This window comes from Rattus norvegicus, chromosome 9 (genome assembly GCF_036323735.1).
Source record: "Rattus norvegicus strain BN/NHsdMcwi chromosome 9, GRCr8, whole genome shotgun sequence".
NCBI lineage: Eukaryota > Metazoa > Chordata > Mammalia > Rodentia > Muridae > Rattus > Rattus norvegicus.
In genome coordinates, this window is record NC_086027.1 from 25,176,454 (window position 1) to 25,189,180 (window position 12,727).

A 12,727-nucleotide genomic window follows, 5' to 3' on the forward strand; every position below is an offset into this window, starting at 1 on the left:
TGAATGTGCATCTGTGTGTATATACATACATATAATATACATATACATATACTATATCATATAACATGCATATATATGAACATACATATATACATATTTATGTGGTTGATAGATCAGATAGCTTTTTAAATCTATTGAATGGGTCACCCATGTCCAACCTAGTCATTCTTCCAGTTGAAGATATTTATATATTTTCACTTATATTAAGTACACTGCCCTGATTCTTGCTTCCCTTTAATCTTCAACTCCAAGGCCTCCTGGATTTCTAAGTCTGCCTTAGTTGGTGTTTTAGCATCTATCATATCTCTTAGCATTGAGTGACTTTACTAAGACAAAGCCATTAGACATCTTCTGCCTCTGTCAGTCATACTTGCAACCCCTGGTTAACCAAAACCCAACAGAACCTTCATACTTTTGCATTTTGTTCAAAGATATCAATTGTCACCTTTGACCTCTACCTAGCCAGAATCTCTAGGAGAGTCTGTGAAATTCAAACTCCTAAAAAAAAAGTGTCACCTTCTTCAGTTCTTCCAGCTGAGGGAGTACACAGGACTCCCTGGTGAGCTGCCACCCAGAGGCCTGGCACTTGACTGTCACGCTTCCAGTGAAGCCACTGCTGCAGGGTAGAGTATATTCGTCATTCTCAAGCCCGAATCCAAAGGAGATGCTGTTACACTGAGCTAGAAAATAACAGATACAGGGGGAAATGACTTCGGAACATCCCAGCACTCTACAAAAAACATGCAGCGTTTCAGTGCTTTAGAAGTTATATTTTCAGATTTAAAACCCAGGCGAAGTTTGGAAGCACAGGTACACTGCTGACACCCAGAAGCATCCTCAGTCTCCTTTTGCCTTCCTCATGCCTCCTGCTCAGGATGCCTTTTCCTTCCAGGGATCTGACCAATGCCAGACACTTTGTTCTTAATGGACTATCAGATGGTTAGTACTATGTGAACACAAGGCATGATGTAATCACTTGAGAGAACCCTAGAACAGGTGCTAGAGAGATGGCTCAGCAGTTAAGAGCACTGACTGCTCTTCCAGAGATCCTGAGTTCAATTCCCAGCCACCACATGGTGGCTCACAACCATCTGTAATTGGGTTCGATGCCCTCTTCTGGTGTGTCTGAAGACAGCTACAGTGTACTTCCGTAAAAAAATAAATCTTTAAAAATTAAAAAAAAAAACAACAACAAAGAGAAAACATGACAAGGCAGGAGATGGCTACGTGGGTTAAGCACCTGCCAGGCAGCCTGAGTATCAGAGTTCAGATCCTCAGAACCACATGAATGCCAAGTGGGCACAGTGGCCCATCTGAAATCTCACCAGCATTCAGGAGATAGAAACAGGAATTTTTCAGGTTAAACTGGCTAGCCAAATTAACTGGAAATTCTGAGTTCCAGACTCAGTAGGAGTCCCCACCTTGATCTATAAAGTGGAGAGAAACAGGAAGACACTTGACATCAACCTTGAGCCTCCACATGCACACACATGCACCCACACATACTTGCATCCGTACATGTGCAAACACACATATACATAAACACACCTATCACACAAACATAATGCATGGGAGGAGGGAGAAAATACTTGATAACCTTGAAGACGCTGTAGAGCAAACTATGATAACATGGTTGGAAGATAGGTGATTGTCACTGGGGCGTGATCCTTCTGGCGTGGACTTATTTCAAGGTGCTTCTATGGAAATCACCAATGACTCTCAATAATATATTCTCCTGTGACTGGAACCAGTAGATGGCATCATTGGAAGCCAACTCCTCAAGGCCTGGAATTTTGACCTCCTCTGTGTTCTGCTCTAAGTGTCTGGACGTATCAGATAATATGTGAATATCTGCTGAGTGAATGTTGTTGGCAGATGTTAACAGAGCTTGTGGCAAGAGATGTATAGCTAACTGCAAACCTCTGATCTCCATCTTATATTTCCTGTAGATCTAACCCTCGATTACTCATCCCTTTGCTGACTCTTTACAATCACTGGGGACTGCACACCATTTCTCAGCTTCTCTGAGAGCAGGAGAGTCTTTTGGATTCCATACACAAGTGAGATCATTCAGTGTTGCTCTTTGTCTTTATGGCTTATTTCATTTAACACATATCCTCTAGACTCAGCCACATTTCCAGAGGTTACACGAATCATCCTTTTCAAGGCTGAAGGTACTTTGTATTTCAAAATGGCTTGGGCTGGAGAGATGGCTCAGTGGTTAAGAGCACTGACTGTTCTTCCACAGGTCCTGAGTTCAATTCCCAGCAACCATATGGTGGCTCTCAACCACCTGTAATGGGATCAGATGCCCTCTTCTGGTGTGTCTAAAGAGAGTAATAGTGTGTTCACATACATAAAATAAATAGAAAATTCTCAAATAGCTGGGGAGAGGATGTTGACTCTTTCCATTGCAAAAAAATAATAAATGTTTGAGGTGATAGATGTACTAATTACATAATTCATAATATCAGAAACTCTCAAAATAGCACATTATAATTCCATGAATATGCATGACTATTATATGCCTAATGTTTTTAAATTAAGATTTTATACATAAGGGTGCATATCCATAATCCCAGGACTCAGAAGGCTAGGGGTAGTGACTTGAGAATTGGAAGCCAGGCTACAGAAAGAGAGACTCTGTTTCAAAAAGTGAGAAAGAGATAAAGGGAGGAAGGAGTAAGAAAGGAAGGAGAGGAGTGGAGGGGAGTGGAGGGGAAGAGAGGAGAGGAGAAGAAAGGAGAGGAAAGGAGAGGAGTGGAGGGGAGGGGAGAAGAGAGGAGAGGAGAGGAGAGGAGAGGAAAGAAGAGGAGAGGAGAGGAAAGGAGGGGAGAGGAAAGGAAGGGAAGGAAGGGGAGGGAGTGGAGGGGAGGGGAGGGGAGAACAGAGAAGAAATTGTGGTGAATTTCAACATCTACTTGACTCAATGTAGAGCTAGGTGGGAAGAGAATCTAAATGAGGGCTTGTCTAGAGTAGGATGCTATGTGGGCAGGCCTTGGTAGATTTTCTTAACTGGGTTGGTTAATTGAGGTAAGAAGACCCACCCTGAATGCAGGTGTCACCATTTCAAGGGCTGGGTCCTGGACTTGGACAGTGAATGTGACTAGCTGTTTCAAACTCCCGCTGCATTGAGTTCCCCACAAGGGCAGACTGTAACCTGGAATTGTGAGGTTCATAGACCCTTTCTCCTCTAAGCTGCTTTCATCTGGGTGTTTCCTCTCACCGAGAGGAAATGAACTAAGATGATACTTTTTTTAATGTAAAGAGAGGGGGGTGTGTGCCTTCTTAGAACTCTAATTTCTGAGGACGCCGTGCGTGACTAATGAGAGACAGAAGCCAAGACGGGAGCTCGGCATTACCTTTCCCGAACACTCGAAAAGAGCCATATTTGACTGGAAACTGCCTTCTCAGGGCCACCTGTGCCTTTTCAGACTCCTGTTCAATGACAGAGAGGAGTTCAGCAGGACTAGTGGAGCCGGTCACTTCATAGCCAACAATGATGCTTCCATTTCTGCAATAGGGATGTGGAAAGAAAGAGATTCACTGAACCTTCGTTTGGTCTCTTAGGGCAAATCTGGAAATGCATGGCATGGAGTCTACAGGGAAGAAGCAAGCAGATCTGCTGTGTACTTTTATGGAGCTCAGGAATACATACAACACACACACTTATATTCATTCACATGAATACATACACACATACATGTGCACATACATTTGCATTCATGTATGTATACATGCATATTCATTTGCATGCACCGTCATGCCCATATGCATACTCACACACATGTACCCCACATGCGCATACATATATCCACACACATTTCTAAATGTTAAATGTCATGAGAGGCAGGCAGACAGTGACAAGCACAGAAGGAGGAAGTGAAGGCCTCACACTATATATGGCTGCATGGAGAAGGTTTCCCCATGACAAACATTCATGGTTTTTGAAACAGGCCCTTATAATGATGTCTTAATAAGGGTTACCATTGCTGTGATAAAATGCCGTGACCAAAATAAATTTGGAGAGGAAAGAGTTTTCTTTTGCTTACCCTTCAGGATAACAGTCTATCACTGAGGGAACTTCAGTCTCTCAGGGTAGGAACCTGGAAGCAGGAACTAAAGCCAGAGCCATGGAAGAAGTTGGCCTGTTCCCCACGGATTCCTCATCCTGCTTCCTTATATACCCAGGGCCACTGCCCGGCGATGGTACCACCCACAATGGGCTGGGTCCCCTATCAATTGATAATTAAGAAAATGCACTCCAGACTTGTGTACAGGCAAATCTCAGGAAGACATTTTCTCAACTAGAAGCCCCTCCTCCTAAATAGGTCTCTAGCTCGGGTCAAGCTGATGTAAAACTAGCCAGCATAGATGACAAGGGGAGGAGCTCGTGGGATGGCGCAAAAGCATCTGCAAAAGTTCTGGGACAGACAATGAGTTGGACAACCTTAAAGACCAGAGTGAGTCGTCCAGTAAGGGAGAGAGGACCGCAGGAAGTAACGAGTAATGCAGGAGGAAGGATGGAAACTGAAGGGCATCCAGAAAGAAAGCAGGAAGAAGAGCTAAGAAAGAGGTGGTTTGGCTTGAACTAAGTGGGTAATCATTTATGTGGAAACACTTAGATCGGAGTTATATTTAACGGGGTTGCTAAGGAAGCAGATTCGGGATGTACAAGAAAGAAATGAGTTAAGAACTTGGCAGAGTGGAAGCAAGGTTAGTTGGTGCCTTTACATAGTGGAATATTCTACTGGACACTAAAAAGGTGGGAGTCACAACCACTGACAAAAACAGAATGAACTTCTAGTATTTCATGCTGAGTGATAGAAACCAAGCCATGTAACAAAACGAACAAAACAACGGCATTCTATGTTTACGACATTCTCGAGCGGGTTAAACCAGCCTAGGGAGGGAGAAATCAGACCCAGTGGCTGCTTCTGGGGGAGGTTGTGGAGGCAGCAGAGGTAGCACTGGACATTGGCCAGGAAGGAACTGGAGGAACGTGGGATACTGGAGATGTTCTGTCTGGGTAGGACAAGCTGTGTGCAATGGGACAAGCTGTGTGCAGTTGGTCGGATCTGATAGAACTGTATTCTGAGGGTCTGTGTACAGCATAATGTGTTCATTACAGCTCAGAATATAACTAAGAACAGAATGTGGCTCAAAGTTTGAGTCTAGCAACTGGAAGAACAGGTAAGAAGGTGGAAAAGGTGGCTGGCCAGGAGGGGTGGGGTGGGGGAGCAGGCAGTGGCCATGTTTGGCATGCCCACCGGAAGAGCAAGCAGAGAAGTCAGGTTGGTGGCTCATATTCAGAGTTCAGGGACAAGCCCAAGCCCAGGTGACACTCTTGGAAATCACAGGAACACAGATGGTGTCTGAAGCAGGAGAGCACACATGCACATGTGTTAGTGAAATAAGTCCTACAGTTCATCCATGAGATCAGCACCGTGATACCCTCATTTTTTGGTTTTGTGTTTTCCACTATGGAACCCAGGCTGGCTTGGAACTTGCAGAAATCCCTCTGTCTCAGTTTCCTAAATGCAGTGATTATATGCGTAAGCCTTCATGCCCAGCTACTCCTGTCTCAGGGTTGTATTTTCTTCAATTAACAAATAGTTTTCAACATGCTTTAAAATTTAAGTGTAAAACATAAAATCTTAAATGTTTATTTTTTTATTATCTGTATGAGTGTGTTGGGGGGGTTGTACATACACGTGAGTTGTAGATGCCAAGGAGGGGTCAGAAGAGGGTATCAGATAGCCCAGAAGGTTGTAAACCACCTGACAGAGGTGCTAGGACCTAAGCTCAAGTATGTTCTAGAAGACCCGCATGAATTCTTTATGGCTGAGCCATTTCTCTAGCCCTGCAACTATTCACACTGAAGTGGGAGGAGTAGAGGGAGGAGGAAACTATAATCAGGTTATTATGTATGAGAGAATAATCTACTTTCAATTTAAACAAAAGGGATCGAGACACCAAGAGAAAAGCAAGGTTAGGAGAATGATGTTCTTTGCTTTGCTACCCACCCCTACCCCCGTACCGCTTGTCTACTATTTTGCTACTGATTATTTACTTTCTTTTGTCTTGAGACAAGGTCTCTCTGTGTAGCCCAGGCTACCCTGTATTCTCTTTGCACTCTAAGCCAGTCATGAAATAATGGCAATCCTCCTGCCTCCACATCCCAAGCAGTAGGATTCCGAGCATGCACTATCATGCCTTCTCGGCTTTTGAATGTAAAAGGCATTGGGGTTGGATCTCAGCTGCATCTAAGACTTCACTGACAGCAAAGGCACAAAAAGAAAACGATCTGTGAGACAGGTTGTCTGTGTTGGGTTTTAAAGAAAATTATTCTAAATGATCTTATGGAATAAGAATATATTTATAGCAAGTGCTGTTGAAAACTCCCGTGACTGGTTTGAAGTGAACCATGGAAAAAATAATGAGTCTCATGTTGCTTGACCTCTGAACCACTTCCTCCAGCAAGTGGACCACAAGGAACGAGCAGTGGAGGCACCCATGATCAACTCCAAATAACTTTGAATTGAATCATAAACAAAAGGCTAATTTACTAAATTTTTCTGTATTTGCTGTAGACAATGACCTCTGAGTTTTGAACCACAATCTATACTTGATACCTGCCTGCCCAGAAGGATATTTTATACAAGCTTTCCATCCTGACTCCAAATTATACAATACCATGTCCACTGTGGCAGGAAATGCTCACCTCTCTACACCCACACCCCTAATGCCACCTCTCACCCCTTTCTAAACCTGAGCTCTATGATCTCCCCTTTCCTCTCAAGGTTCCGCTATCTTATGCCCATGTATTTACATTTTTTAATGTGTGTGTGTGTGTGTGTATGTATTCCTCTATGTATGAATGATGAGTGTATATGTGTGTTCACATGCATGTGTGTACTTGCATGTGGAGGTCAGAGAACAACCAACATCAGGTTGCCATTAGGGATACGATCTATCCTTTGAGACAGGATCTCTCACTGGCCTGGATCTCATTAATTATGTGACTCTTGCTGACTAGTAAACCCCAGGAATCCCCTGTCTCTACTGCCCTTTCACTGGGCATGCCCTGTCACTGGGCATGTGGGTTCTGGGGTCAGACTTCAGACCTCAGGCTTGAAGGTATACACTGACTAACCCATCTCCCTAGCATTGAATTTACAGTTCTGTCAAAGGCAGCAGGAACATCACTGGACATTCTCAGGACCAGTGCAGAATTCTAGAGCAGACCTACTAAGACCAGATGGGACTTACCGAAATTGGGTGACCTGAACTGACTCAAAACCGTGGACTCTCCTGAATGCTTCTTTAAGCTTAGAAAGAAAACAAAAGACAATGATTCAATCTTTGTCTTCACACACCAAGACAAAATTCAGATGCAAACAATAAATAAAGCACTAATAGATAAGCAAAAGAAGTAGGAGCCATGGGAAGAAGTTATACGTCATAATAAGTACAGTCAAATAACAATTGATAACACACACACACACACACACACACACACACACACAAATTATTTTGACAATGCTAAGAAAGAGTGAGCTGTCAGAGGCTGGTGGGATGGCTCCATTAGCAAAGCCATCAGCACAGTCATGAGGAGTTGAGTTCAGGTTCCTGGCACTCATGTAAGTGGAGCATACAGCCACATGCATCTATAGCCCTAGCTCTGGGAAGTGGAGACAGGCAGATCCTGGAGCTTACTGGTCAACCAGTCTAGTCATTTGACCAGACCAGTCGGAGACCTTGTCTCAAAATAATAATGATAATGTGCAGACACCTTTTAACAAGAAGGTGCTTGAGATCTACCTCTGGCCCTCAAACATGAACAGAGAGAGGAGAAGGGTTTAGTAATGGTGGGATAATCAGTATCTTAGAATAGTGGGGAATAGGGTACTAAATGATATGATAAATGTACCCAGGTTTATGTTCTAGTCCACAGATTGACTGGTCTAGTTCTTACATGACTTTGCTGTGTGGTAGCGTTTTGTTCAGTAACTCTGTTCAGCTTCTAAGAGACCACTTCTTTGTGGGACAAATTAAAATGCTGACAATTGAGCTGAGGGCATGGTAATTTACTGTGTGTGGTTAAAGACACAAAATAGCCAAGAATCCTTAGTACAATATTCAAATAAGTACACAAAACCAGACACAAGGCAATTGAGAGGTCAACTGATAAAGTCTCAGGAAGATGCTCAAGGATGGTCAACCGTGGGGAGAGTGGAACTCATCCAAAATAAGTAATTAAATATGCACTAAGGGACCGAAGAGTTGGCTCAGCAGTTAGGAGCATGCAGAGGACTTGAGCTCCTTGTTGCCAGCATCCATGTTGAGTGACTCGCAGCCACTTATAAGTCTAACTTCAGGAGATCTGATGGCCTTTCCGGGCTCTTTGGGCATATGCAATCATGCATGCATACATAGAATGCACACGCACACACGTACACACACACACACACAGTACACACACACACACACAAACACACACATACACACACACACACACACACACACACACACGCACTTTAAAATTAATTTAATCTATACAAAATATGTTATTGAGAAGCTATGGTGATAGTTCAGTCAGTAAAGCATGAAGACCTGAGTGTGAACGCCAGGACCCACATCAGATGTGATGGCGCATGTTTATAATCTCAGCACTCAGGAGGCCAAGACAGGCCCATCATACAGACTTACTAGTCAATCAGACCAGCTGAACTGGTGAGCCCCAGACCAGAGAAAGCCCTGTCTAAAAAACATAAAACAAAAAATAACAGGGGTTGGGAAAAAACAAAACATTGAGTCTGATTTTCTCTGTCCTCTACATGTGCATACAGCACCCACATGGGTACTCCCTATATACAAATATGCACACATATGAAATGTGTATTAAATGCATGTTCTTAATTGAAAGGCATTGGAAATTATGGTTAGAAAGAAAATCCTTACACAATAAATAGTGCTTACTTGATTTTCAATTCCAGTTGTGTAGTGGGCATATACATGAGACGATGAATCCCAGAGGTCTTCGGGAAATTTTTCATCAATTTCAAAAGTTCCCCAAACCTCTATGGGAAATAGAAAATGTCTTTTGATAAAATAAATGTCTAACTTGATTTTATCAGAAGCGTAAAGTTATGAAAGTAGAATTCTGAACCCATGGTAAGTATTTCCATTTATTTTCATAAAATACATTCATCTAAAATAATTAAGGAAAAAAAAGAAAACCAGAGTTTCCAATGGTGAGTTTCTAATAGTCCTGAGAATAGTCGTGTGTGTGTGTGTGTGTGTGTGTGTGTGTGTGTGTGTGTGTGTGTGTGTATGCATGTGTGTGTACATGGAAATGCGATGTCTGGTGTCTCTCAACTATTCTGTTCTGTACCTAATTTTTTGAAACAGGGTCTCTCACTGGACCTGGCGCTCAGCAACTCAGGTAGATGAGCAGACCAGAGAGCCCAGGGATCCCAAGTCTAAGCTCCCCACTGTGCCCAGTTAAAGATCTACACGTCTTCATGCTTGCACACCAAGCACCGTGTTTACTGAGACAGCTCCCCAGCCACAACACAACTTTAAAGCTAACTCCTTATAAGCCCCGTGCTTACTAGTTCAGGGCTAGTGCTTGTCTGTACAGAGTTGGTCTCTCTCTACAAGGACAACTCCAGTTCATTCTCTGGTTCCTTCTCTGGAAGCCCTTCTCTGGTCCCCACGTGGACAGTTCTTTCTACCTCTGTTTTCCAGCCCCACTTTATCCATGTGACTATACCTGCCTCCCCTACCAGCCTGATAATTCATACCCAGCAAGACAAATGCTTTGTGCTCTTCCGGAAGGTTTACCCTGGGACTAGACATGAAGATGGTCCTTAATAGATACACGGTTGCCATAATGTGAATTGCTGTGGTCCTGGGAAGGTGAACCAGGTATGCCCAATTAAACGGAGTCATTTCTGACTCCTCCCTCTGTCTTTTCTTTCCTCAGATCTAAAACCCAGAGCTTCAAGATGACTAGAGTAGTCCTCTTCCTCCTTCTCTTCCTCCTCTTCTTCCTCCTCCTCCCCTCCTCTTCCCCTCTCACTCACCCACTCTTACTCCTCCTCCTTCCTTCCTCTTCCTCCTTCTCTCCTCCCCTCTCCCTCTTATTCCTCCTCCCCTCCCTCTCTTCTCCTCCTCCTCTTTCTTCTCTTCTTCTCCATTCTCCTTTGCAGACAGTGTCTCAAACTATAGCCTAGATTATCCTGGAACTCACTATGCAGCTCAGTCTGGCCAGAGATGCAAAGCAATCCTCTTGCCTCTGTCTCCTGGGTGCGAGGGTTACAGGCATGAGCTACAGGGGAAATTGTCTTAAAGTCCATTAAGGTCTGGAGTGCATGTAACTAGACTCATTTCATCCTTCATAAAACAGAAACTTCAGTCAACAGTGAATCTCCTGATTCTTAGGTTATACATGCCTAGTATGTGTGTGTCCGAGTGCATATGTATGTGTTTGAGAGGGAGAGAGAGACAGAGAGATACAGAAACACAGACAGAGAGAGTTCGTGTCTTGTTTTTTCTCTGTGTGTGTCTGTCTGTCTGTCTGTCTGTCTGTCTGTCTGTCTCTCTCTCTCTCTCTCTCTCTCTCTGTGTGTGTGTGTGTGTGTGTGTGTGTGTGTGTGTGTGTGATATTCAGAGTATATGTTTTACAACCCAGAGTAAGCCTTTCAATGCAATCATCAGGTGTTCCTCCTGGGTTCACACATCTAGAATTGATTCTGATAAAGAAGAGAAAGGGGAGAGTCAGGCAGCAAGCTGCCCACTTCGATTTCAGTGCATCTTTCTAAATCTCAATGGACTCCCATAGTCATAGAGCTACACCAAGAAGTCAGAATGACATCTAAAACTCATCTTGTGGTTTTGGATCTGATGCATGTAGGAAGCATTGACTGGGTCCAGACAAAGCTAACAGGGCATCTCCGCGGCATCACTGCCATTCAGAATCTGCCACCCCAGCCAAGCAGAGTCCAGTCCAGTCTCTGAGGTATGCTGAGACAAGAGCACCCACAGCCAACAGGCACTTACTTGCTCTCTCACAGAAATTAACGCTCTGCCTGAGGCCTTTGAGGGGACAACTACAGCTTGGGAGGGGTCCAGTTGTGTGAAGGTAGCAGTTCCTGGGGTCAAGGCAGGAGGGAGGAAACCATGAATAACTGTCTTCACAGGCACACTCCAGGAACTCCTTTTGGCTTCTGCAGTCTACATATAGAAAAGGAAGTAGAGCGTGTTGTCATGGTGTCTGCTCACTAAACCAACATCTGCTCAGTCCTTGGCTCTGACCTGAAATCTGAACCAAGGATTTCTCAGCAGAATTTAGAAGCACAGCAATGCATTTAAGATGCGGGAATGTCCAACTCTGTAGACTACGAGCTTAGTGTGAAAATCGTAGCAAAGATGCCCAGGCTTAGCATCCAAAACAAGGCTATGGACCCCACAGGGATCCACTGTGGTGCAAGAGAAAGGCAGACAAGCATAGTGACAACCTAGAGTTAGTGAAGAGGTCTAAAGGGTATTTGACCACTGTGTCATTTGAGACCCTATCCATGTATCTACCAGCCCTGTACATGCCAGGGCTGACAGTGACATGGCTCAGGGTTTAAGAACACTTGCTGCTTTGCCGGAGACCTGGGATGGGTTCTGGCACCCACACAGTAGCTCACTGACATCTGGAATTCCAATTCTAGGGGATCTGAAGCCGCCTTCTGGCCTCCTCAGGTAGCAAGCACACACGTAGTATGCACACAAACATGCAGGCAAAACACTCACATGCATTCAAATGTTTAATGTTTTAAAAAACGTAGAAAAGCAGAATGATTTGGCGGTAGGGCACATGATGAAAATGTGTGTCACCGGTCAATGTAATGGATTTGTTATTCTGTATTGGACCTGACATGCTAGTGAGTGCTGGTCAAACCTTACCAAGCTTTAGGAACCCCTGAAGCATTTCACCCCATGGTTTATGAGCCAACAAGTCTGAAAGGGACCTAAGAGTTTGTATTTCTACTCAGTCCCCTGCTCCTGCTCCTGCTCCTGCTGCTGTCTAGGATCTGAACACTGAGACTTAGTTTTAGCCAAGTCAGGGAACTTCGCTGGTAGCCACTTCTGTGGTTTGTGTCACCAGCTAGTTCTTGCTACCTTCAAGAAACACAGTGGGATCTCATATCCTGGCCTCATGGGGCTGGACTGAGTCATAGAACAAATTATGGCCAATATAATAGGAGTAGAATTAATGTCTATCCTTTCTCAGCCAAAGAATGCCATTGCCCGTGTGAGGGTCTCCAGGGCTTCATTTCTTTGGTGCTCAGAATGGGTACATTTGAAGTAAGATCTCCCCCGTCAGCTGAGGGACGACCAGACACACCCCTTTGTCAGCATGCAATGGACTTGTCGCATGAACAAGAAATGTTAGTTCTTGATGCCACAGAGCTTGCCATTTGTCACAACACAACCCTGCATTGTGACCCACCCTCCTCCCTGTTTGCACTCCCAGTCACTGGAGAGCTAATTTACACGTGGTGGCCTTCACTCTGACGATCTTGCTGGGACCATGGAAGCTCGGTGGTTGAGAATTCAAGAGCTTCAGAAATCTCTTCAGTTCTCTCTTCTCTTCTGCATCTCTGTACGTCATCTGAAGTAGTGCCTCATACTCCTGGACTGGAGGTAGAGAGAAGTTATTAGGAGGTAC

The 12,727-nt window shown here is 44.2% G+C and overlaps 1 protein-coding gene across 4 annotated transcripts in view; it reads right to left on the reverse strand.

Moving 5' to 3' along the window:
- Adgrf1 (adhesion G protein-coupled receptor F1) overlaps positions 1–12,727 on the reverse strand; it is a 52,547-nt gene that overhangs the window by 18,256 nt on the left and 21,564 nt on the right. For all 4 annotated transcript variants that reach the window (XM_063267885.1, XM_039084503.2, XM_039084502.2 and 1 more), the window contains 6 exons: positions 12,553–12,696; positions 11,068–11,241; positions 8,983–9,083; positions 7,273–7,331; positions 3,363–3,514; positions 517–680 (listed from right to left, as the gene is read on the reverse strand). In XM_063267885.1, coding sequence (XP_063123955.1) covers positions 517–680; positions 3,363–3,514; positions 7,273–7,331; positions 8,983–9,083; positions 11,068–11,241; positions 12,553–12,696 — 794 coding nt within the window. The remainder of the gene's footprint in view (positions 1–516; positions 681–3,362; positions 3,515–7,272; positions 7,332–8,982; positions 9,084–11,067; positions 11,242–12,552; positions 12,697–12,727) is intronic.